The 27,117-nt window shown below is 43.6% G+C and overlaps 1 protein-coding gene across 3 annotated transcripts in view; it reads right to left on the reverse strand.

The window, feature by feature from the left end:
• Positions 1-27,117, reverse strand: part of LTK (leukocyte receptor tyrosine kinase) — a 103,686-nt gene that overhangs the window by 15,582 nt on the left and 60,987 nt on the right. For 2 of the 3 annotated variants that reach the window (XM_083744293.1, XM_083744291.1), the window contains 11 exons: positions 17,770-17,947; positions 17,280-17,430; positions 13,851-13,982; positions 13,369-13,528; positions 11,806-11,988; positions 10,982-11,080; positions 9,946-10,098; positions 7,847-7,957; positions 4,375-4,561; positions 2,806-2,896; positions 1,252-1,316 (listed from right to left, as the gene is read on the reverse strand). In XM_083744293.1, coding sequence (XP_083600419.1) covers positions 1,252-1,316; positions 2,806-2,896; positions 4,375-4,561; positions 7,847-7,957; positions 9,946-10,098; positions 10,982-11,080; positions 11,806-11,988; positions 13,369-13,528; positions 13,851-13,982; positions 17,280-17,430; positions 17,770-17,947 — 1,510 coding nt within the window. The remainder of the gene's footprint in view (positions 1-1,251; positions 1,317-2,805; positions 2,897-4,374; positions 4,562-7,846; positions 7,958-9,945; positions 10,099-10,981; positions 11,081-11,805; positions 11,989-13,368; positions 13,529-13,850; positions 13,983-17,279; positions 17,431-17,769; positions 17,948-27,117) is intronic. The other variant, XM_083744292.1, reaches the window with a different exon arrangement.

Below are 27,117 nucleotides of genomic sequence, written 5' to 3' on the forward strand. Positions count from 1 at the left end.
ATTGTAATGTTAACTTTTTGTAAGGCAACCAAAGAACCTTAGGCAAGAAGGCTACTTCGAATTCCAAGAATAAGCCAAACCTTTAATCCTGGACTGCCAAATACAATACAAATATTATTTGTATGCAGATAGGTTCTTTGAGCACATACAGTCTATCAGCTTGTTTTTTTTTTACATCCATTAGAAGCTCAGATATAGGCATGCCACTAGGGTGGGACATTAGAGACACTTACGAGTCTCAAAAAGGGTATCAAAGAACATTAATTATACTGAAAGTTATTTTGAAATTCTGTATGGAATAATTAAGCTTGTTTTTAAGACATGGGTTTTTGAGGGATAGGCTGGATATCTATTTGTGCAGAATATACAATGCTGCCATAAACAGAGTCAGGCTATTTGTCAGTCAAGCATAGCATACTCAAATCTTGAGGGGGGAACAATTATCCAGGGCCTCCGGCAGAGACAGGATTTTCCTGCCATCTTATACCTGATCCATTTCAACGGGACTGAACCTGAGATCTTCTTTAGGCAAAACATCATGCGTTCCACCACTGTGCTGCGGTCACTGAGCTGTGAGGACGGCATACCAGGAAGACTGGCCTACCTGCATCTTCCTATTGCTCCGTATGTGGAAGACTGATACTGCAGAGCACATTCAGCCACTGAATGTTATTGATGAATTGGAGGCATGTGAAACTGAACAGCAATGGTTTTTACACAACACTTTCTCAGCAGGAGCAGTCTGAGCAGTGTGAGGTAAGAAATTCAACAGGACCCTTCTTTAAGGTCCACAATCATTTGCAACGTGCATTATTCCCGGTTCCGGGGGCAGGGGGCAGGGAGGGAACAGAGAACTGGGAAACTCAATTTCAGCAACCCTTCTAAAATAATTATCCTGGTTCACTATCTATGTATCTTGGCCTTGAATTGATTTTATGTAAGTGCTGTTGTTTTAAACTGTTTTTATATTTATCATTTTTTAAATATATATGCAATTGTTTTGTGTTAGCGTTTCTATAGATGCAATTGTTTTAACTGTTTTTATATGTGGTATTATACTGCAAATCGCCTCATGGGCAAAAATGTCTCATAAATGTAAGAAATAATAATAATTAAACATTCAGCACGATATGCACCCTTTAAAGGTTTCTGCTGCTGAAAACAAAGCAAGCCCATAGTAGAGTGTCCTGAGACGTATTTTATTTTCTAGCTGTTTTTGTTAACTTCAAGGCAGAATTTTTTTAAACACACCTGATTATCAGTGCTTCCATTAGGAAATCCATCTCGTCCTGTTCAGAACAGATTTCTGGCAAAGTCTATTGAGAAGGAGAAGAAAAAGCTGAACCCATTACAAAGAAAATAAATTACTGGGAGGAGAAAACAAGGAGCTGGAAGAGCTGAAGTCTTTAATCAGAGCATTTCTTGTCTCCATTTTGTCCTGTGTTTTATCCTGTAAACACCCCCAAGGAACCTAACACAATTAAAATACAATTAAAAAAAATCTAACAACTCTGAAAGCAAATCTTAAAACACAGTATTATAACTTAGATGCCCTTTGCACGCATCTGATACTTAAGCCTCATTATCTATAACAAAGTATATTCTGATTCACAATAGTGTATCTTAAAACACAGTATTATAACTTAGATGCCCTTTGCACGCATCTGATACTTAAGCCTCATTATCTATAACAAAGTATATTCTGATTCACAATAGTGTGAATTTTAGGGAACTATTCTGTGGAGTTTCTGAACAGGAATAATGGTGAGGGAAGGAGGAGGGGAATAAGGGTGGAATATTTATATTCAAGTGGGTTTTGGGAGAATTTTTATACTCACCCACACAAAGGCTGGCTACAATCTGTCTCTGTTTTATAAAAAATGGATGAAAGAAAATACGATTTTGCTCCATTTCTTCAGTTAGTTCTGTATTTCAGGGGTGAACTCACTTTCTTTGCGAGGACACTTCACAAAACCCAGATGAATCTAGACAACTCCCCTGCCAGTTTCCCACTGCAAGGAAATGGAGGGACTGGTGGCAGGAGAGCGCCCAACCCAGCCCCCTTCCTTCTGCCACCCCCCACAGGTCACTCTGATAGCCCTTCCTCCTCTCTACCCTCCACCAAGGCCCATGGAGAAAAAAAACCCTGCACAGCAATAAATGTATAGTACATTATTTCCTGCTGGAAAGCATGCCACTCGTAGTCAAGTTTCACAATCCTCAGTAGCAAAGGTGGTTCTTTGTATTATTTGCTGCCAGAGAAAAGGCTTGCTGGGCCTCTTTGGAGCCCTCCTCAGCCTGATAATCCTTCCCTCTTCTCCAAGGTATGCTTTTACGTCAGGGAAGTAGGAGTGCTGGCAGGGAGGACAAAGTTGAGTTGCAAAGCCTAATTTGAGGTGGACTTGTTTGAGAAGGCTGTTCCTCTTCCAAATTGATTTCACAAGCAGGTGTGATCACATTTTTGAAGACCCATGCTTCAGACAATAATCCAAACACATCAATCAATTATTATCCTAATTGGAGGTCCTTGTCCTGGTGCTCCCTCCACCACTTTTGGACATTAGCTGAATCATTTCTACAGAGAGAGGAACTTTTCTGTGGTGGCATCAACATAAATTTGCTTCTACAGTTATTTTGCGGCACTAAGTCTGGGTTTCTTTTTCCAATGACTTATTTTATATTGTTTTTAATTGATCTGTAAGTCATATTTGCTACCACTGTGGCAGAAAAGTGGGATAAGGATCTCACGAAGGAATAAAATAGCAAACAAAAATCTTATTTCTGCTTATTAATGTGCACACTGACCTTGATAGCCACTTGTAGTGGGCTGGGATCCCCCGTGATTCCGACCACTGTTCCTTTGTAAACTTCACCAAATGCCCCGTGTCCAAGTGCCCTGAAAGCGGTGGGTGGGTGGGTGGAATAAGACATACATTATCTCGTGCACAACCCATGGGTGTGTTAAGCAAACACTGCTGTATTCCCCAAAGAAGGAAGATCCAGTGCTGTCTACTACAGGGTAACTTTCCTTGTGAGGAGAGAGTGCTCAAATCTTACTCTGTTTTGGGATGTTTGTTTACAAATATACAACTTAAGCACTGAGTATCAGTCAAGTATCCAAGCAGCCATGGTGTGTGTGTGTGTGTGTGTGTGTGTGTGTGTGCGTGTGTGTGTGTGTGTGTGTGTGTGTATTTGTTTGACAAATTCCTCAAGGCAGTGGCCACCAGGTATTAAATGCTATTGGGCAAGCATCTCAGAAACCAGATTACATGAGATTTTTTAAAAAGTCAATTTAGGCTCTCCAAAGAACGTACTTCAAGCCATTATCTTACAAAGCCAGTCTTTCAAAATATCAAGATGGTACACATTCGTAGGAAATAAAACTGGGAAGCCATAATCAAATCTTGTTACTTTCCATTGGAACCCTGTGGCTCTGCAATTCAAAAAAGAGCAAGATTGCTGCCGAGAAAAAAACAGGGTACTGTTGCTGCTAAACAACAGCAATCCTGCATTAATAGACTACTTAAATCCCATTGAGGTTTCTAGTCAGAAATGAGATGAGATTTGGGCAAAACCTGAAACAACAGTTGGTAGAGCATGAGACTCTTAATCTAAGGGTCTTGGGTTTGAACCCCATGGTAGGCAAAAGTTCCCTGCATTGCAGGGAGTTTGACTAAATGATCCTCATAACTCTACCACTCCATGATTCCAAATTCCAGTTCCCATTTCTCTGCCTCTGCTCATGCATCTGAAGAAGTCATGTCTCCTCCACCCCAACCTGCTCATGTGCTGAGATCAGCAGCTGAGGTTCCTCCATGAGCTCCCTCATCAAAAGTGAGGCAAATGGTAAATGCAGAGAGGACCGTTGCACACCAGCCTGCTCTGGTGCCAAGATCATCATCTCAGCCAAAGCCCTGCCATCAAATATGAGGCAGGTGGCAACTGAAGAGAGAGAGCCTTCTTGGTGGTGGCATCCTGTTTATGAAATTCACTCCTTAAATAGAGAGGATTGCCTGGAGTCTACTTTCTCGCAGTGTCGTGCAAAGACTGTTTCATTCCTTTGAACATTTTCTGTTTCAGCCTGACACCTGGGGAGGTGGGGGAGGATATCCAAATCTAAAGTATGCAAAGAAACCTTAAGTAACGTGTGCAACACATTCTGCACTAACTTAGTGGATACAAATGGTCTTCATTTCAGGTATAACTGAGTGCTGTGCAGGCCTATTTGTATAATCAAAGCATTTGGTACAGGATTAGGGTAACTTTCTAAGCCTGCTGGTTAGCCTGTTGACATCAGAGCCACTAATATTAAAATAACACCCCAAACTCTGCTAGGATTCCTCTTCCTACGTTAGCAAGAACGCGCTGCATTACCGGAGAAGGGAGATGTTCTTCCGTGGGATCTCCTTGAGTTCGCTGAGACTGGCTGCCTTTCCTGCAAAGCTGTAGTTGGGGTTGTAATCCGTCATGATAGTGGAAGTGCGGATTTTGCTCAGATTATATTCTGGGCTTTGGAGACGGGCCCTAGCCCCTTCAAGCTGCTTCTTCTTATGGTGATAAACTGAAGAGAAAAGTTCACAGAGATAAAGACTGAAATAACCAACCTCTGGGAAGAGCAAAGTAATGCCCATAATAACTTTTCAATGTTTCACCTGGATGTTCTTTTGACTATTTAAACCCTGTTGTTTTTAGGCAGGATTTGCCCATTTATTGTGATCATTCCTGTTGATAAGCAAGCCTGTCTAGGTTATCAATGCCCCAGAGGTCAATCTATAAAGTATCCAAACATTCTTGGTAGAGAGCCACAAGAAAACCTCTAAGCAGATTACAAAAATATAAAACAAAACATTACAGTAATATTAAAATTCTCAATAAAAATAAAAAATTCCTTCCAGTAGCACCTTAAAGACCAACTAAGTTAGTTCTTGGTATGAGCTTTCGTGTGCATGCACACTTCTTCAGATACAATTCAGATACAGGTATCTGAAGATACAGGTATCTGAAGAAGTGTGCATGCACACGAAAGCTCATACCAAGAACTAACTTAGTTGGTCTTTAAGGTGCTACTGTAAGGAATTTTTTTTGTTTTGACTATGGCAGACCAACACGGCTACCTATCTGTAACTGGATCAATAAAAATAATTAAACACAGGGATCTGAAAACACTCAAAAATGACTAAAAAGAAGCTAAAAAGAGATAAAATACATGAAACTTCTACATGCATGGATGGGCTTGCCTAAGCAAAAATGTTGCAAGCAAGAAATAACTTTAGTTCCTGAAATATTTGTGACTGTGAGGTTCTGTTGCAAAAAAATTCAGCCACCTGTGAATCTGCAGAACATAAAAATGACAAAATAGAAAAGCTACACTGTTCAATCAAGCTCAAAAACACAGTCTTTATGCTTCTGTAAAATCCCTGATGAGAAAGGCAACTTGTGACCCTTTTTCAAAGGTGAAAAAAAGAATTCAGAAACATCAAAACACACTGATTATGTGCTGCTTGTGGCTAATAACAGATCTGAGAGGTAATTTGGATTGCAACAATGTGACACATATGCATACAAAGCTCTGATCAGCACACCCCCCCCTCTGGTCATACACACAGGTATTTTGTGTAAGAAATTAGGTCAGGAGATCTAATTATACAGCTCCCACAAAACATTTAGGTAGACCTGAAAGGTGGGCTAGGGCTTTGAATGTAAATGCAAACACAGCTTGCGGAATTATTTTCTTCACTTCAGAAAAGAGTGAAAACATTGTCAGGAATATTTTACTGAGACAAGCCTTTTTAAAAAAAGCTTGATCAAACAGTGCAGATTTATAACAAAGATTTTCTAGTTAGTTCATCTTTTCTGTATACCACACCTGCCAAGTAAGAGATGGGATTTTTTAAAAATTATTATTTGCTTTTTATTGAAATTTTCCACAGAAAACAAATATAGCATATAGCAAAAGAAAAAGAAGAAAAAAAAGACAAACGAAAAAAAGTAAAAATAAACACTCTTATCAATCAATGTTAAGTATCGTCCACTTATTTACATTGCGTTAACACGCATCTTGACCTCCCTCCTATCCTGCTACGGTTTTCTTACATTTTTTCTTCTCCTGCAGTTTCTATGTCTGAAATTTACGCATAACAAGGTTTATGTTAGACCTACTGTAGTTTTTAATATGCTACAATTACTTTCAATATACGTCACAAATTTACTCCACTCTTCAATAAACTTTGTTTCTTTTTGATATCTGATTTTGTTTGCCATTCTTGCTAATTCTGCATATTCAAATAATTTTGTTTGCCAATCCGTGATCGTGGGAATCTCGACTGATTTCCATTTTTGAGCTATCAGTATCCTAGCTGCCGTTGTCATGTACTGAAATAAATTCTGGTCTTTTCTTTTAATTTCATCCCCAATTATTCCTAAGAGGAATGCCTCTGGTTTTTTTTAAGAAGGTGTACCTAAAGATTTTTTTTAATTCATTATATATGAGCTCCCAAAATTTTTTAATTTTGTCACACGCCCACCACATGTGGTAAAAATCCCCCTCCTTCTGCTTACATCTCCAGCACACTTTATTTCCACTTTTATACATTTTATCCAATTTTACCGGTGTGATGTACCAACGATACATCATTTTCTCTAAATTTTCCCTTAGTGTGACACACACTGTAAATTTCATTCCTCTTTTCCATAACCTCTCCCACTTGTCGTACTCTATATTATGTCCAACGTCCATGGCCCATTTTATCATTACCTTCTTTACTACTTCATCTTTTGTGTCCCATTCTAACAACAAATTATACATCTTGGCTAAAAGTTTAGATGGGATTTATTGTCCCAGCAGTGTTGACCCTTGCTGCTAAAACATTCCATACTTTGAATCTATTCCCACATCTTTGTAAGTGGCTTGCTCCCCAGAGGCAGCAATGGCAGGTTGACCTCATTCACTTGAAATCATAGAGTTGGAAGGGACCCAAGGGCTGTCTAGTTCAACCTCCTGCAATGCAGGAATCTCAGCTGAACCTCCACAACCTCACACTGTTGACTCATGTTAAGCTTGTGGTTCACCAAGAACCCTAGATCCTTTTCACATGTACTGCTAGTAGGCCAGGTGTCCAATATTTGTGCATCTGGTTCTTCCTGCCTAAATGCAGAACCTTACATTTGACCCTATTGAAATTCATTTTGTTAGCTTGGGCCCAGTTCTCCAATCTGTTAAGGTCATTTTGAATTCTGATTCTGTCTTCTACAGCATTAGCTGCCCTTCCCAGTTTGGTGTCACCTGCGCATTTGATGAGCACCCCCTCAATTCCTTCATCCAAGTCATTTATAAAGACATTGCACAACAACAGGCCCAGGACAGAACCCTGTGGCACCCCACGTTTCCCTTTCCCCCCCAGGATGACGAAAACATTGCAATGTTCAACTAACCAATAAGGCTAGCAATGGAGGTAAAAGTTGTACATGTTGTACATATATCAGCAAACTTAGCCTACTTTCAGTTATCCTGTTGTCTCCCTTCTCCTCTCCCTTTTGTACCTTGAGTTTTAGAATGTGACCCTGTGTACAGGGACTGTTTATGCATTTATCTGGACAGTGTATTGCATTTTCATATGTACACAATATATTTATGACTACTATTGCAACTATTTTTATTTAAAGAGTCCAATAATGCTTAGGTTCTATGTGACGCTGAGCAGCTCTTGGTCCTTTGAGGAGTCCACCTTTTTACATTGTCTTCCAAACACTCGACAGCCTTCACAGGATAAAGGGTAGGAAAAGGTCAGAAATGTGAATGGCCAAGGTGAGCAAATGCACCAAAAGAAGTATAACTGATGCTTCTTACCAAACGACAGGCTGCCGCAAGTGAGAGCCATTCCAAGCACCACAATCACAGCAATCACAGCCAGGAGGAGTGAGAGAGGCAGTTGTCCTTCTGGGATAGGCTCACGGAGAACTGGTCAAAACAAAACTATAATTCTACATCATCGTACGCCCACAGCTCCTATGCAATGTTTCTGGCAAAGAGAACTGTCAACCACATTAGACCAAGAGTCCCATCTAATCCAGTGCTCTGTTTTCTAACTGTGGTCAATCACAGGACCCTGCGGATCTCATGAATTAGGGCTGGAGAATGTGCAGCTAGGTAGATGCTGTCGGACTACATCCCTGATCATCCCTGACTGCTGATCCTGCTGGCTGGGACTGATGGGAATTGGAGGAGAGGAGAGGAGAACACAGTCATGGAGGGTTATAGGTTTTGCAGCTCTTCCATCAGCAGAGCAAAATGGAGATGGCCATCCCCAAGACTTGTAACCAGAGGTCTAGAGCCTTTGAACATGATGGGTTTCATTTAGATATTCTGACAAACAGCCATTGGTATACCTATCCTACAGAAGTAGTTATGACAGGATGGGCACACTGGTGACCAATAGATATCCTAGCAAAATCTAACAGCAATCAATACTCATAAATGACCGTGAAACGAACATGGTAATGAAACAAAATTAAATGGCTGCATCATTTTTAAGTCTATATGATCGCTAATCATGCACAAGAAGGGAGTCTTTATGGAAACAATGTACCCCCAATTATAAGATGCACTTCAGGAAACAATCTAGGTTAAGTCTAGTCAAAGGTGACTATGGGGTTGTGGCGCTCATCTTGCTTTCAGGCTGAGGGAGCCAGAATTTGTCCACAGACAGCTTTCCGGGTCATGTGACCAGCATGATTAAACTGCTTCTGGTGCCACAGAACACTGTGACGGAAGCCAGAGCACACGGAAATGCCATTTACCTTCCTGCAGCAGTGGTACCTATTAATCTACTTGCACTGGTATGTTTTCAAACTGCTAGGTTGGCAGGAGCAGGGACCAAGCCACGGGAGCTCACTCCATTGCAGGAATTCAAACTGCTGACCTTCTTATTGGCAATCCCAAGAGGCACAGTGGTTTAGATCACAGCGCCACCCGCATCCCTAGAAAATCTACCTCAGTATTGTCTACACTGAATGGCTGTGGCTGTCTAGGATTTCAGACAGGGCTCACTCCCAGTCCTACCACTGAGCTATGTCCCTTCCCCTGGTTCATGGTATAAGGTTAGGAAAAAGCAAATAAAGGATTGTTATATATTATATATATATATATATATATATATGCTTTCGTAGATTTTCACGGGTACAGGAATGCAGGTTTTGGTGTCCTCGGGTGTCTTCCCGTGTAAAAGTTGGGGTGTCTAGGCGACGTTTCGACGAGGTCTCACTCGTCATCTTCAGGCTGGTGCTTTCGGCTTCTAGTTACTGGAACAGAGTGGGATCTCAATGTTTGAGTTCCTATAAATACTGTAGAGGGGGTGTGGTGTCTAGCCTCCAATGTTCTGGGCAGAGAGGAAGTTCCCAGGCTAGTGTGCCTTTTCTTCTTTTGTTCCTTAATTACTTGAGAGATACCTTGAGTGATTTCTTGAGTGATATCCTGAGTACCACTTAGGTGGGTCATTAGGTGTGGATTAGTTGCTAAAGTCTTTGTGTCTTGACCTCTTGAACTTTGTGAAGAGTTTTCCTGAGAAGATGGCTGTATTGCACTTAGTTGTGCTTTGGCTTGGCTTCGTGTATAGGGGCGAGCTGTGGTTTTGTGGCTTGTGTCAGCCAAGGTATCACTCAAGTAATTAAGGAACAAAAGAAGAAAAGGCACACTAGCCTGGGAACTTCCTCTCTGCCCAGAACATTGGAGGCTAGACACCACACCCCCTCTACAGTATTTATAGGAACTCAAACATTGAGATCCCACTCTGTTCCAGTAACTAGAAGCCGAAAGCACCAGCCTGAAGATGACGAGTGAGACCTCGTCGAAACGTCGCCTAGACACCCCAACTTTTACACGGGAAGACACCCGAGGACACCAAAACCTGCATATATATATATATATATGGAGGATGCTCCACGTTTTACCTGTGCATGATACATTGTCACTGGCCAAGATGGCCCCGACTGCACAAATACAGATGGGCAGGTGGGCATCAGGAGCCTGCTTGCAGATACCTGACTGGCAGTGGCTGCAATTCACGTAGATATCAATCTCCACCTCGCCATGACTCTCCATAACTAAATGAGAAGGAAATGGATACACACTAGTTTAGATTTTTCCTAAGCTCACATCTCAGACTAGATGATGCAGCTGTCATTCCCCAAAGAAGGGCAGATAGTGACTAGTGAGAACTTCCTTGTTATACCCCTTTATCTATTCTGTACCTCCTACCTAGTGGGTAGGAGAGCAAAAAATAATGTCAATATATTTCATGCCTGGCAACTAATATGTCCCTTTGGTTTTGGATAGTGCATGGGTAAAGATAAAGGTAAAGGACCCCTGGATGGTTAAGTCCAGTTAAAGGCAACTATGGGGTTTAGCACTCATCTGGTTTCAGGCTGAGGGAGCTGACGTTTGTCCACAGACAGCTTTCTGGGTCATGTGGCCAGCATGACTAAACCGCTTCTGGAGCAACAGAACACTGTGACAGAAACCAGAGTGCACGGAAATGCCGTTTAACTTCCCGCCACCTATTTATCTACTTGCACTGGCGTGCTTTCAAACTGCTAGGTTGGCAGAAGCTGGGACAGAGCAACAGGAGCTCACTCCATCGCAGGGATTCAAACCGCCGACCTTCTGATCGGCAAGCCCAAGAGGTTCAGTGGAACAGACCACAGCGCCCCCTTAGATGATTCTAAAAAGCCCAGGACATAAATTCTCACAGCCTTCTAACAGCTACGGTGGCTCATTTATCAGAAGTAACATATTTAATGGTAACTATGAAAGTGTATACTCCATTCTGACCAAACTAAGCCTCCTTAAAAAAGTCCTCTGTGCCCTAAAACAAGAGATACTAATTGGGTATGTGGACAAGGAATGTACACTGCAGAAACAAGAGAATTGAGAAAGAGCACACAACAACGGGTGGGAAGATGCTAAAAGAAGTGGATTACATCTCACCTGCCAAGGGACCCAGGAAGACTTCCCCAGCTGGATTCACAAAGGAAACACCATGCCGTCCATCAGCTGTGATGTCATCGGCTTCAGAGGCGTGGCCACCTAGGCAAAAAAACCCCACATTTGCAAATGGAAGGATTTGCGGGTTGCCAGTTTATACCGATACTTTTTTAGTATTGACATGTTACTGATGCTTTCCACACAAGGCCTTTTAGTGCTGCTGAGGCACGGCAGTTCTGCAACCAGAAAACAGGTACATCACTGTTGTTCGGCACTTCACTCAGTATCATGCTCTACTCCCATTCTAGCCCCCCTAAATCCTTGCTTCTATGGCAAAGGTAGAGAGCTACAAATGATCACCAAATTCATTGCAATACCCTCCGTTTCCATGGTGTGGGTTTTCATTTGTACACAATCCAGAACACCACACTTGCCTGCTTGCCAGAAATGGAAAGGATACTGCTCTACGTGTACCGTTCACCAGGACAGCAGTAACACTGAGGACAAAGCTTGTAGATTTGAAGATTATTGTCATGGGGAGGTATGAGAATAATATCTGCATCACACCTTCTTGATGCACCATTTTGTGTGTTCACTGATTTTCCTAGTCTTTGGCTTCAAACTTCAAACTTTCATTGAATGAAATGATTATTCAGTCTGGCACACACTGAAATTAAGGTATAGCCCAGCCTTCCCCAGCCATATGTTGTTGGACTACAACTCCCATCATCTCTGCCGTTGGCCATGCTGACTAGGGCTGATGGGAGTTGTAGTCCAAATCATCTGGGCAGCACCAGATAGAGGAAAGTTCAAATAGTCTAGCATACCTTTGTAGCCTCCACCTCCTCCACCAGATGTACAAGCTCCTCCTCCTCCACCAAAACCACCGGAGGTGGCCCACTGAAGTTTCTCTAGAGCTTGCTGGCAGGCCTCGCCACCTTCTCCACCCTCCAGAAGTGATTTCCCAGCCCAAGGAAACTTGGTGATATCTTTCCAGCCACCACCTCCACCTATAACAAACACACAGAGGCGAGTGCATTAAAAGTAAGAACACAACTTTCACAGGCGGACACTGGCATCAAAGTTAAATCTTTTATAAATTATAAATCTTTTATAAATCTTTTATAAATGCAAGTGGAATTCCATTCCACAAACAGCTTTCAAATACTTTGTCATTACATGCTGATAACACACATCACTTTGTGATACAACAATGTGACATGGGTGGTTTAAACCACTGAGCCTCTTGGGCTTGCTGGTCGGAAGGTTGGTGGTTCGAATCTCCTTATACTGAGTCAGGCCACAGATCAATCAAGCTCAGAACTGTCTACACTGGCTGGCAGTGGTTTTCCGGGCATTCAGACACAGAGTCTCTCCCAGGCCTACCTGGAATGCAGGGAACTTAACCCAGGGTCTTCTGTATTCAATAGCCATCAAGCTATGCCACTTCCCCAAAGGTCACAAAACAAAATTCTAACAGCAGTTCTGTTGTTCTTATACATGAATGGACCAGGGATGTATTTCAGGGATACATGGGTATGGGGACATTCTCCCCACCTAAGAAAACCACTGCTTTGGAACCATGATACAAAAGTTGAGGGACACGGGTGTCGCTGTGGTCTAAACCACTGGGCCTCTATACATGGGTATGGGGACATTCTCCCCACCTAAGAAAACCACTGCTCTGGAACCATGATACAAAAGTTGAGGGACACGGGTGTCGCTGTGGTCTAAACCACTGGGCCTCTTGGCCTTGCCGATTGGAAGGTCGGTGTTTCAAATCCCCACGATGGGGTGAGCTCCTGTTGCTCTGTCCCAGCTCCTGCCAACCTAGCAGTTTGAAAGCACGCCAGTTCAAGTAGATAAATGGGTATCACTGCAGTGGGAAGGGAAACAGCATTTCCATGTGCTCTGGTTTCTGTCACAGTGTTCTGTTGCACCAGAAGCCATTTAGTCATGCTGGCCACAAGACCTGGAATGCTGTCTGTGGACAAACGCTGGCTCCCTCAGCCTGAACTGAGGTGAGCGTTAAAACCCCATAGTTGCCTTTGACTGGACTTAACCATCCAGGGGTCCTTTACCTAATGTTGTAAGCATGGTGTAGATTTAAATACCTAAGTGGTTAAAATTTCTGTTGTTTAAAAGGGAAGTTTGCAGTGATTCCCTGGAATGATGGAACCCCCCGTTTACACTAGCAAAGGTAGTGAAACATAAGTATAGTAAAGAATGTCTATGCCTCCAACATCAATTCTAGGGGCCTCCTGCCACAGGAAAGCAGGCAGGTGGTGGCTGGTTAAGAGCAGGCTGAGGTTGGTGGAGTCTCCAAAAGCTGCAGACGTGGTTTGTTTGGCTGTGAAATCTAACATATATTATAAGCTATAGATTCTCACCTGCTGCCCCAGTCCTCCCACTGACTCCAGGGACTGCTGTGCTGTTCACATACTGTTCCAAGAACATATCATCCAGGGAGCCATCCTGATATTTCATGTAAGCCTTCCCTCCACCTCCTGCTGCTACAAGCAAAGGTTCGAATGCGCCATTCTTCTGCTGCTGAAAAAAGCACACAGACACAAGCACATGAAACACAATAAAGGAACTGAGAGAACGCAGCCGGTTCAAAAGCAGACACCAGGTTTTAAAAGGAGACTCGGATATAAACGACTGAAAAATGCATGAATGGCAATGCAGAGAGACTTGAGCAACCTCCGGTGCACATTCAGCACCAACAGGTATAGAATCAAAAGCTCAAAACAGCAGGCTCTGCATGGGTGCTGCCTGCCATGTGTTGATGGGCTTTTGCTCTATTGGCTTTTCCTTTTCCTAGGTGCTTTTCAGAAAGAGGCTGGAGAAAAAACACAACATGAGAACTTACTCTAAAGATGTACGTTGCTCCTCCTCCACCACCCCCTCCGCCTGCCCATTCAGTCAGTCCTCTTTCTTTCTTGTACTCATCTTCAATTTCTGATGATTCCCCCAGGCAGATCTGCTCAGTCTGAGAATTGCTCTGAAAGAGAGAGAAAAAGAGGGAATGGCTAAAGACCAACAAAGTGCTTGGGGACAGGTTTACTGCCCATTAATTAAGGGGTCTTCTTTTTTAATCCTCGGTTAAAGCAAATTTCAACTAATTGGTAAATCGCATTTACCAGTAAATAAGCTTATACACTGTACAGCAGGGATTCTCCAACTGAGGTCTGTGGACCACCAGTGGCCTGCAAGCATCACTGAGGTGGTCTGTGATATTTCTATGAATATGTGGTTGAAGGTGGGCGATGGCACATTCATCACATTGGCTATTCATATTGATTTTTGATTGTATTTTTATTGCTTCCTTTATTCTATCATATTGCAATTTGAATTATATGGAATTACAATTGCTACCACCAAGAAACATCAACAACTTTCACATGGTCTTTGGGGTGGTGGAGTTTGAGAACCGCTGCTGTACGACATCTGTGAACTTGTCATTTTGAGGACCCTGAAACAGGACAGCGGTTGCTTATTTTAAATGAGAGATTACAAACAAACTGGCAGCACCACTTGTTAGAAGAAAAGGTAATTTTAAATACTTTGTTTTATCTTCAAGTGTGGAAAGGTAGTAACCAGCCCAGTTCAAGCGGCTAATTTAGAAAGAGAGTTTGCTGGTGAGGCAATGCAACCAAACAACCAATATCCTGTGTTTTCCATTCTCTCTCTCTTAAGATGATGAGCCAGCATGTCCTCACTGCATGTCCCTGTGTATTTACAGCAACATTTTCTCATTCAGGCATTACAACATTAACCAGGACATGCATAGCACAGAAGTGGCAACCTGGTCTGCCACATAAACTGTGAACTGGCTCTTAATATGCCTTTACTTCTTTGATGGGCCCTTTGTCATCGTTGGGGAAAGCACATGAGAGTAATAAATGGCTGACTAAATTTGGGTTTACTTGAGACAGACAATTCTTAACTGATCTTTTTAGTGTGCCTTTGTAGAGATTATACAAATCCTCATTAGCACATTTGAAAAGCCTCTGTTTTATGAGGCTCAGATTTGATCTATAGACTTCATGTTCTCTGCAGGGAGAATTCATTTTTACTTTCCCTTTATACAGAGCCAAAGACAATGAGGCAATGACACTACTGTATAAATAATAGTGAAGGCCAAAAGCCAGCAAAATGCAATCTGTGCAGAAATATGTTTTGCATGAATTCTAGTGTGAAGATCACAGCACTTCACCAAGTGTGGTTGTTCCATTTAAGGCAAGGGAGGAATGCTGCCTTTGAACACAATGAGGACTTGATCTTTCAACACCAGTGTGTAAAAACCTACATATTCTTAGTAGAAAATGCAATTAAATTCAAGCTGGAGAACAATGTAATTTATTTGAAGGACAACATGTGGTAGCTTCATTAAAGCAAATGGAAGAAAGGAGCCAAGCTGACACATCAATTTTGAATTCCAGAATCAATATTTTAAAATAGACATGCTGCGGTTATTATTTTTGTGTGTTTTTTGTTGTTGTTTCAGCCTCTCTTAGAACCAGTTTACACATTTAGCAGAAACAAGTGGTAAGGACCCCTTGATGGTTAAGTCCAGTCAAATTCAAATATGAGGTGCAGTGCTCATCTCGCTTCAGGCCGAGGGAGCTGGCATTTGTCCACAGACAGCTTTTCCAGGTCATGTGGCCAGCATGACAAAACCACTTCTGGCACTACAGAACACTGTGATGGAAGCCATAGCGCACAGAAATGGCGTCTACTTTACCATCGCAGCGGTACCTATTTATCTACTCGCACTGGTATGCTTTCGAACTGCTAGGTTGGCAGGAGCTAGTATAGAGCAACGGGAGCTCACCCCGTTGCACGGATTCGAACTGCTGACTTTAAGATCAGCAAGCCCAAGAGGCTTAGTGGTTTAGACCTCATTGCCACCCATGTCCCCCTCGTACCTTTACAAGTGGTAAACCTTTACCTGGACTATACCATTTCATGCTGCAGTGGGTGGGTCCTTTGTCACTGCCCACTCGTCAATGAAAAATATAACTCTCCCAGCACCAGAAAAACAGCCTGGCAGGCAGAATGTCAGGCAGAACACCAGGAACGCAAAGTGTCATTTAGATCCAGGGGTGAGGGAGAATATGCAGCTTGAACAGTCTGGGGAAAGCTTTACCACTTGACTCCGTTGCATGTATAAAGCTACCTCCTGTAATGACTTTTTTTAGTATGACTATCCAGCTCCTTCAAGACATTCAGTCTTTTGGTACCTGGGAATGATCCAGAGGATATAGGCTCATCCACACTTCCATTTGCCTGACTGCTTTTCCTTGCTAAACCCAAGCTTTAGGAAATGGCACAAACGGCCATAGGATTTTCTGCTGATTGATGTTTGTTACTATTTAGAGCTAAACAGTGGGTTTTCGGGGGGGGGGGGGAGTGGCAGGGCAAAGGCAAAACTGCTCAGATCTGTGCCTAGAAAGCATGAGACAAGCGAAAATGTGGATGAGCCAATTGAGGGCCGACAAGCATTGACGGCTGAAGGGTTGGAGGAACTGGTCAGATGATGTTCAGAATGCAAGGGTGAAGATGAGGTTGTCAAGTGTAAGCCAGCAAGCAGAAAGTTTCTCAACTCTTCCAACCACCCAAATGATCAGATGGCAGAGTTTGACCCCTCTATGCAATGCAGCCTCAAGATAATCTGTGGGATCGCAGACACTCTGAGGCTGTACAAGGAAACTTTTGATGAGCTCAAGAGCAGCTGTCAATCACCATGTTCCTCACAAAGAAACCACCAGGTGTGCCCACGCAACCCACCTCTGCATCTGAACCACAGTCAAGCACTTCTTCTGGCTACTAGTCAACCCACCTGGTCCTCATATCATCTGAAGCATCATCCAGAGAGGGAGAGAAGGAGGAAGACTAAGAGCTGCATTTGTCCCTCAACAGTAAGTCCAGCAATTTTAAATGGTTTTTAAATGGTCTTCTAGGAGTCATTCTGGGTTTATGGGATTTTGCATACATGTGCAATGGCCAGGAACGTAACCCCCATATAAGATGTGAGTTGCCTGTATTCCCTAAGCTGCTGCTGCTGTTAGTCCAAAGAGGCTAAGAGAGTCAATACAGGTAGCACTTGGTGCAAAAAGTAGCAGCAAACCTCCATGTTAGTGTGAACCAGTTATTTGAGGTACTTCCTGTCCCAACTTCCCGTTTCTCAGTTACCATCACTGGGGAAGCTGTATCCTGGAAATATGCTAATCCTTAACCCACTTTCACAATCTGACACTTTATCTTGCATCCAGTGTGGAAAACCTCTGTTCCTCACCCCTGGACAGGCATCTTCCCCTTGTTGCCCCACCAAGATGTAGAGGAGCTCATCCTTCTCCATTTTGAAGATGGCTGAAATAAAGACCCCATAGGATCGCTTGTAGTGGTTCTTGGCTCCATTTCCTCCAGCTGCTCCGTATGCAGAAATCCTGGAGGAGGGGGAAGAAGCAATTAGGAAGAAATCTAGACAACCACAGCCAGGTCCCAAAGCAGCTCCAGCTGCAAACTCTTCATTAGGGACACCAAGGAGACCATGCTTAGATCAAAGACTTCAAAGAGACGTCAGCTATTTAGCTGCAGCATCCCCCAAATCACCCACCCACATCGAATACAGGAATAGCAGAACGGAGATGTATTATTATTAGTATTACTGTTAATGGTTACAACAACAAGCCCACCCATCTTATGAGGTTGCTTAAAAGATTACTGAGTTAATGCATTCAAAACCCTTAAAATTATTGCAATCGCTACAGCACAATGACACTCACGTATAGCGGTTTGATGCTGGCACTCTCCACACTTGCACCCCTCGCAGCTGTCCCTCTTTCTCCACAGTCACGGAAATGTTGGTGTTGCGGTAGGCACTGTCACACTGTGCTTGAGTTGGCCCTCGAGGCCCACTGGCCCCACAGGATGTAAACAACCAGCCCGGAGCAGGCGCTTCCCCTACAACCATAAAACCACCCAGAGATGTGACCGATATGTCAGTTTCCTTTTATTCCCAAGGCAAATGCCATATTTGCATCATCTGCCCATCATAACCAGGAAACCCATTATTTTCAGGGAAGTTATTCCTTCCAGATCCTCATACGCTTGTAGTAACAAGCCTTAACTACAAACTTCACTCTCTAGCCAGAAATGACATGTTGTTAACAACAAGGCAGTTCGTAGCATCAACTATCTTCGGGGCTTTTAAAACATTGCAGAGATGTTTATATCAGCCTCTTCGCAATGGAAGTATATACAGGACAGATTGGCAAGCCAGTGAATTGGGCTAGAAGCCAACTGGAGACAAAGGGTGGGCAGGTATTAGCACGAGTGTTCAGAACTGCTGAAACATCAACTTCTGCCTATAGAGTCAAGCTTCTGATTGACAGTCATCCTTAGCAAGAAGGTCATGTTCTTGAATTGCTGAGAACTAAGTCAAAACACTTCTGACCAAATCCCTGGTCATTTGTAGAATTCTTCCAGCTTAATAATTTTATCCGTTGTCCACAATATAAATCAAAATTGCTACCGAAGCTTCATTTTTATGGGCGTTCTCCCCCTATGTAAATCACTAGTGAGGGCTCCCCAAATTGAATGAGAACCCTAGTGAGTTAAAACCTCTCTATCCACCACACGAGGGTCCCAATCTGAATTTGAACCCCACACAGGCAGTTGATGTTTAGAAAGAAAACCTGCACTTAAGGAGACACATACAGAGCTAACGTATGGTCCAGTTTGGTCCTTACTTTGCCAAATGGTACTGCCCATAGTCTGCCAATGAAATAATGAGTACAGTAGGATATTGCTCTACTACAGGTGATAATGCACAGCATTCTGTACTGCAGGCTTCCTCAACCTTGGCCCTCCTGATGTTTTTGGCTTACAACTCCCATGATCCCTAGCTAGCAGGACCAGTGGTCAGGGATGATGGGAATTGTAGTCTCAAAACATCTGGAAGGCAGAGGGTGAGGAAGCCTGCTGTACTGCTTCTACATTTCTGCTTTCAGGCTGACAGAGAAATCAAAACAGTAAAACTATACATTTATTACTTTGCAGTCCAGGTTTCTATGGTCTGATTCACATGTGCAAGCTACTACCAAAACTGCCAGCTGAAAAGCACACACACAAAACTTTATTGTGATCCATAGACTCAAAATGAGCTGAAAATGCAATTCTTGTGAAGGCAGCTCCACTTGGCAAATCCCTTCTTTAAAAAAGGGATCCCTGCGTAGTTTCAGCCACTTCAATCAGGCTAATACAAACCATGAAAAACAAAAGTTTTTCATGGTTTGTATTAGCCTGATGACCACAAACTTGACATGAGCCAACAGTGTGACGCGGCAGCTAAAAAAGCCAATGCAATTCTGGGCTGCATCAATAGGAGTATTGCATCTAGATCAAGGGAAGTAATAGTGCCACTGTATTCTGCTCTGGTCAGACCTCACCTGGAGTACTGTGTCCAGTTCTGGGCACCACAGTTCAAGAAGGACACTGACAAACTGGAACGTGTCCAGAGGAGGGCAACCAAAATGGTCAAAGGCCTGGAAACGATGCCTTATGAAGAACGGCTAAGGGAGCTGGGCATGTTTAGCCTGGAGAAGAGGAGGTTAAGGGGTGATATGATAGCCATGTTCAAATATATAAAAGGATGTCACATAGAGGAGGGAGAAAGGTTGTTTTCTGCTGCTCCAGAGAAGCGGACACGGAGCAATGGTTCCAAACTACAAGAAAAAAGATTCCACCTAAACATTAGGAAGAACTTCCTGACAGTAAGAGCTGTTCGACAGTGGAATTTGCTGCCAAGGAGTGTGGTGGAGTCTCCTTCTTTGGAGGTCTTTAAGCAGAGGCTTGACAACCATATGTCAGGAGTGCTCTGATGGTGTTTCCTGCTTGGCAGGGGGTTGGACTCGATGGCCCTTGTGGTCTCTTCCAACTCTATGATTCTATGATTCTATGATTCTATGAAAACAAAATAAGGGTTGCATCATTGTTTTTGCAAACAGAATAACTGGAACCACATGGAACCACATAACCAGAGCCCTGCAGAGCTGCCTCTGTGCGGCTGCATTTCAAGCAGCCACCTATGTGGCAGGTTGCACACACGAGCGGAGGTCCCAACTCTACATCTGAGATGGACACAAAGCCCCACCTCAAAACGTCAGGAAACTGCAGTGGGTTAATCTGTCTGATGACAAAACCATACATGCCATTAGCAACTGTGTGAATTTTCAAAATAAATAGCTAGCCATGGGGGCTCTTATAAGAACCTAAGAAGAGCTCTGCTGGATGAGACAAAGGTCCAGCACTCTGTTCCCATAGTGGCCAAGCAGATGCCTATGGGAAGCCCACAAGCAGGTGGCATTAGCACTTCCCCGCTCCTAACAGGAGTGGACATTTGTAATTTGCCACCCTGTGCAAGGCCAACATTTGATGCCCTCCTCCCAGCCTTTGCAGTGCTGGCTTAGGCTGGGAAGGAGGCACGAAAGCTCTGGCAAGGTCCTAGAGCCTTCCTTTCTCCATCCCAAAGCCCAGTAAGCACTTGCCTGGCTTTGGGAAGAAGGGCTCTAGGACCCTGCCAGAGCCCTCACGCCTCCTTCCCTGAAGCCAGGAAAGTGCTTCCTGGGCTTTGAGAAGGTGCCCTCATTGGCTGTGTGCCCAGTGTGGCTGTGCTGCTCAAAACTGCCTTAAATCTGCCTCTGCTCCTGATCCACAACAACTGGTATTGAGAGGCATACTGCCTCTGATACAGGAGGGCATATAGAGCTGTCATTACTAGTAGCCAAGTCTTACTCTTCGTGAATTTGCTTAATCTATTTCTAATGCCACACAAGTGGTGGTAGTAAATTTCACAATTTGCACTGCACCCCCTTTGTTCTGAATCTGCCAATGTGAAGCTTCATTTGGGTTCTAGAATTATGAGAGGGACAAAAACTTCACTTGGTCCACACCACACTTAATTCTGTATCATGTTCTCCCTTACTTTCTTTTCTAAACTGAAAAGCTGCCAACACCGCAACCTTTTCCTCATATGGGAGTTGCTCCAGCCCCTTCATCATTTTGGTTGCTGTTTTTTGTGCCTTTAAAAGCTCTACAATAGATTTTTTGAGGTGCGGCAACTGAAACAGAACATAGCATTCCACAGAATGGCAAGAAGTGGCTTTGATGGCTTGCGAGAGACCGCCTGCACCAAGAAACTCTAAAACTGCCTACTGCTTTGCAGGCTCATAAGAGACCAGTAACAGACTAAACATCTGGCTCTTGTGTACTGCAGAGACTACATGTGCACCCAACCCCCACAAAATCTCCAATTCAAGGTTGCCCAGTGTGAACTTGTAGGCTGGTCATAGCAAAGGCTACATTGAGCCCAAACAGTTCCCTTGCTGTATCCAATCTGTGCCCAGATAGCGTGGGCTTTTCCAATAGGGCCACCAGGCCAAGAGCTATGACAAAAGCTGAAATTAACGTAAAATAAACTATCTGGGTAAAAGGAAAACCAAACAGTTACTTTACATTGAGCACAAAGAGGCTCTTGGTCTTCTTGGAATTCAGTTGAATTTCTTAGGAAGCTGAAGGTCGTGAACTCCCTTCCAGCTCAGCTGCTGTCATCCAGAGATGCACAATAAACTCAGTCACTTTCACAGGATGTAAATCATTCTCCAGAACACTGCTTTAGTCTGTATTTCTGGTTCAATCTGTAACGCAGCAGCATCCCTCCCGGCTGCCCTCAGGCAGTTCGTCATCTCCAAACAAACAGCTTTCCCTCCTTTTCCTAAACAGTCTCAAATCTTTAGGGGCTATGTCTCTGTCTCGCTCACCAAACAGACAACCACATTCCTGGCATGCAGGAAGTATTGGGCTACCCATATAAATCAATGATGAATTCTTGAGATTCTGGGATGCTGCAATAATAAAAAAGGTTAATATATCTTATGAGAATTATTCTGTATCCTGTGACACAGACCCTGGCCAACAGCACCAGAGGGGTTTGGTTTTTCCCCCATAATTAAAATGGTGCACAAATTCTGTTACATAAAATAAATAACAAGAGTCCGTCTTTTGCACTAAGCAAGAGTCATAGTCAACCCTGGGTACAAGCCAAATAGCCACGGTGTTAAGGGAGAAGAAGCAACAGCAAAAAAGAAAGAAAGGTTATGGTAGTTTTCTCAACACGTAGCAAGCAGCTTCAGAGCTCTGCAAACACATTGTGCCTCAGCCTCAAAGAGAGATTTCCCTATCCAAATATACAGGGCAGGATTCAACTAATGAGTCCTGTTGGTATAAACCCTGTACAAGGACGTCTGCTAGTGCAATGAGATTCCCCAGTGCTTCCAAAATGGGCTCTGAGGGGGTCAGGAGAACCCTGGGAGCAGCATATGGGGGGAAGAGAGGGAATATTGTTCCATCTGGCAAGCCAAGATGCTGCAGCTGATGGAATTCTTATAAGAGGTAGCTGTTGAAGGCCTCCCACAGGGTGACTCCTGCTGCCTCCCAACACATGTTAACATACCAGGCCATGATTTCCAAGGCTTGTTCATGGGCTGAAGCCTTAAAACTGCTGGAGCTCTGCAGTTTCACTGCAGCTACTGTGTTTGAACAGGATGCTCCACCAAGCTGAAAGCTAAAGCTTAGCCAGACCTGTGATGAAGGGAGGTCTGTTTCTGTGCTGACATGGAGAGATAAGTCTCCCTGTCTTGAGTTCTGACTGTATTCTTTATTTCTTTGATTAATTATAGTATTCATCGATAGGGACGAAGGAATCGGTCAATTTTAGTGTCCCTTAGTTTCTCATTTTTCCATTCTTCAGTTCAGTTCTCCTGATTTCCACACATCAGTTTGCAGATTTAAAAAAAAAGTCCACATGAAAATTCATATGTGTTTTTGTGCAAATTATCCCCTAATGTCATGCATTTTTTGTACATTACTTTCACCAACAAAAGCATTTCTTGCATCCTTTCACCTAATCTACACCTTTTCCTACAGATTTATAAATGTTAGAACCACATTGCAAAATTTGGAGAAATGTGACAGCTGCATTTTGGTTTTATATTGATTAGGGAAGTAGTAATGAGGCAGTTTCACATTGAAATGCATTTTTATTTACACCATATCATCATTTAAATAGTTTTAATAACTGTAAAAATGACCACAGCAGCAAAGGTTGCTTTGTTGGCATTACACAGAGGGAAGTATTACATGCCTCAACAGTTTGCATCATATGCCTTATTCAAAAAGTAAACATGGTGCCTGCCAAGTGCTTAGAGCACCAGTTATCATAGTAAATAGAGCCAGATGGCAGCAGCTGTTTTGCTGCCATACAATATCCCTCCAGGGGAGATGTACCATTTTCAACAGCAGGATGCGAAGGCAGAACTTGGAAAATAAGGCAATGATAAGCTGGTGAATGATGATGTAAAGACAAAGTGGACATACCCTCCAACACTTCTCTGATGAAAATAGGTATGTCCCATTCCATAACAACAACAACAACAGTAATAATAATAATAATAATAATAATAATAATATGCATCCCCTTCCCTTCTGACTTGGTGGCCCCAGCCACTCTGGGCTGCTTCCAACTTATATACGACATAATAAAACATTTTAAAAAACTTCCCTATACGGGGTTGCCTTCAGATGTCTCAGCGTCAGATAACTTCATGCCCTCCAACATTTCTCCAATGAAAATAGGGACATCCTAAGGAAAAGCGGGACATTCTGGGATCAAATCAGAAACCAGGACCATTTCTGTAAATCTGGGACTATCCCTGGAAAATAGGGCCCCTTGAAGGGTCTGGGTAGAATGTGGTAATACCAAAAGGCCAGAAAAGCCTCCATATTTCCCAGTGATCAGGTTCTGGGTCCAGAAAAGTAAACGGAGATTTGGAACCAATCAGAGGGCATGTTTCACAAGCTAGTTGCATGGTGCTCTGGTTGTGAAGTGTTATTCTCTGCCCCACAATCCCAGGGACTACATTTTAGGCCCTGCTTTGAGTGTGAATCTCTTGGGAGGCCCTTCTCAAGGTGCCCCCCCAAATGAAGTGCCTTTTCAGTGGTGGCACCCCAGTTGTGGAATGCCCTCCACAGAGAAGCTTGCTTTGTGTTCATACTGTGTGGTCTGTATGCATGTCACTGCATACAGTGCAGTCACTGCATACAGTGCACTGCATACAGTGCATACAGTGCAGTACATATGCAAGTGCCAGGTAAACACCTTCTTATGATCCCAGGCTTTTAAGAATGTGCTTGGACATTTTATCCTCTGTTGCTAGCTTTATTCTGATATTGTACGGTACTGCTTTTATTTTGTTCTAGATTTTAGGTATTGTTCTGCTTCATGGTTTTAACTTTCACTGTAAATTGCCCAGGGAACTTCAGTTACTGAGAGGAAAGATGTGTAGTAAACAAACAAACAAACAAACAAACAAACAAAACTGCCCACCACCCCATTCAACACACACACACACACACACACACACACACACACACACACACTTACACTTCATATACTGTACACTATTCCTATATCACGTTTTGAAGAGAAGAGTGGCAAACGGAATAGCCGGAACATATGAGGAAATTAGCATTTCCATCCTAGTAAGAAGAAAATTAGGCTTTCCTTCCTGCTTTTTGCTTCCTTCCTTCCTTCCTGCTGCCTATCTGCAAGCTCCCAACATAACCTCTTGTCTGCCTGTTAACTGGCTCTGTCAATGACATCCGAAACCTCTCCCGGCAAGGGGGAGAAGTAATTTTATTACTGAAAGCAAAGCAGAGCTGCTGGGCTTCTCCAAGATCTAATTGAATTAAAAGGATGAGATGATGAATGAAATAGCTTGTACTCAGAGGAAAAACAATTGCAGCTTACAGGAATTCATGTAACTGTATGAACTTGGGTCTTTTCAGAAGCATGTACCCTCAACTGCACAGCGTTGTCAAAAGCAACAACATTCACACTAACTTCTAGAAGTTACCAGGGGAAATCTCTGTTTTCTGGTACATATCCTGGAAAAATCTCCTCTCTGGCTTGCCTTCTGACCCATGCTGGGGGTGGCTTTTTAAAACTTTCCTTGCGTCCCAAGGCATCTGAGCCACAAAAGTTCCCCGGAGAACAATAAGTCACACTGACACGGAATATTTGGTTTATGAGTTCAAATAGGCCACAACTTTATTGGTTACAGATGTGAGCGGTTTGGCTTAGGCATTGGGGTGAAGCCAGGCTAAATCTTGACTCCTGCCCATCTACAGGGAGTCCACGGAAGGGTAAACCACTGATAGGGGGTGCCTGATAGTAGCACCCTGAGAGGTCCCCGTAGGGGCTGTGACACGGCCCTAGCCCACGCCCAGGCTTTGGACAGTATTCACACCCCAGATCCCTTTAACAGGATACCTGCCCAGCCACTCTGGGCGGCTTCGAACAAAACACTAAAATACAATAACCTCTTAAACATAATAATAATAATAATAATATATTTATTAGGCTGGGGCCGCCTTGCAACGCCACTGGCACAGCCGGCTATGACATAGGGGTGAGGTAGTGTACCTCCTCTCCACACCAGAAGACTCTGAGGCACAGCTGCCCATGCACAACGCTGCCCTCCGATATAGAGGAGAGTAGATTTAGCATGCCCTGCACACACATCAACTCTTCAGGTTGTAACTACCATCTCCCTTATACTGGTTCAGACTGTTTGCCCATCTCGCCTAGGCACTGCTGACTGGCAGCAGATCTCCAAGACCTCCTCAGTCAGAGGTCTTTCTCATCACCTGCCATCCATCCTTTTCTAAACTGGAGGTGCCTGGGATTGAGCTTGGGGCCTTGTGCTTACAAAACATGGTCTCTGCCACTGAACTACGGTCCCTTTTGGTCTTGGGTTTGGCCAGGGCCCCTTACACTTCGCAGCACTGGGCCAGCTCACAGGTGGAGGAAACTGCTGGTCCGAACCCAGCTGAAGCACACTGCCACCTTGACAATGACTGGCATGGATAATGCTGCTTGTCAGTCAAGCCAGGTCAGGTGTTTGGGGAAGCCAATATGCATCCAGCTGTCCTTATATAACTTCAGGTTCAGTTCCTCAGTCGGAGCAACATGTCACCAAGCATAGTTGCTCTATGGACTGCTGAACCTGGCAACGTTTCTGTGGAGGCGGGCTAACCTGTGACCCTGTCGCCCAGGTGCTGTTGGGCTCCCATCAGCCTTTGTCATCTTGGCCAGTGCTCAAGGATCATGGGAGCTGTACAGTGGTACCTCGGGTTACATACGCTTCAGGTTACATACGCTTCAGGTTACAGACTCCGCTAACCCAGAAATAGTACCTCGGGTTAAGAACTTTGCTTCAGGATGAGAACAGAAATCGTGCTCCGGCGGCCCGACGGCAGCGGGAAGCTCCATTAGCTTAAGTGGTGCTTCAGGTTAAGAACAGTTTCAGGTTAAGAACAGACCTCCAGAATGAATTACCATATTTTTCGCTCTATAAGACACACTTTTCCCCTCCTAAAAAGTAAGGGGAAATGTGTTTTCGTCTTATGGAGCGAATGCAGGTGGGAGACTCTGCTCAGCGCTCCCTTTAAAGAGCCACTTGGAGCTTTTTCTTGGTAGAGGCTGCGCGCGGCTATCCCATAAGCCAGGACAGCCAGCGGGATCGCTGCGCAGCGATCCCGCTGGCTATCCTGACTTTTGGGATTCAGATTTTTTTTCTTCTTGTTTTCCTCTTCCAAAAACTAGGTGTGTCTTATGGTCTGGTGCGTCTTATAGAGCGAAAAATACGGTAGGTACTTAACCCAAGGTACCACTGTAGTCCAGTAACATCTAGAGGACTATGTTAGCCATGCCCGTCCTATATACATTCCCAAGGGAATCACATGATTTACGTAGTAACATCACATCTGGTTACTACAATGCATTTCATACACAACTCTCTATGAAGCATGCTCAGAAACTGTATGTGACTTCCTTATTAAAGCAAGTGTCACAAATTTGTTTCTGGACGTAGTCCAATGAGCTGGTGATACCTTATAAAGCCTCCCACAGTTTGGGAACGGGATAGCTAAAGGACCATCTACTTCAGGGCTCAGCAACCTTTTTCAGCCGTGGGCCGGTCCAGCGTCCCTCAGACCATGTGGTGGGCTGGACT

The sequence above is a fragment of the Podarcis gaigeae genome (assembly GCF_964106915.1).
Source record: "Podarcis gaigeae genome assembly, chromosome: 1".
In the NCBI taxonomy this organism is placed as follows: domain Eukaryota; kingdom Metazoa; phylum Chordata; class Lepidosauria; order Squamata; family Lacertidae; genus Podarcis; species Podarcis gaigeae.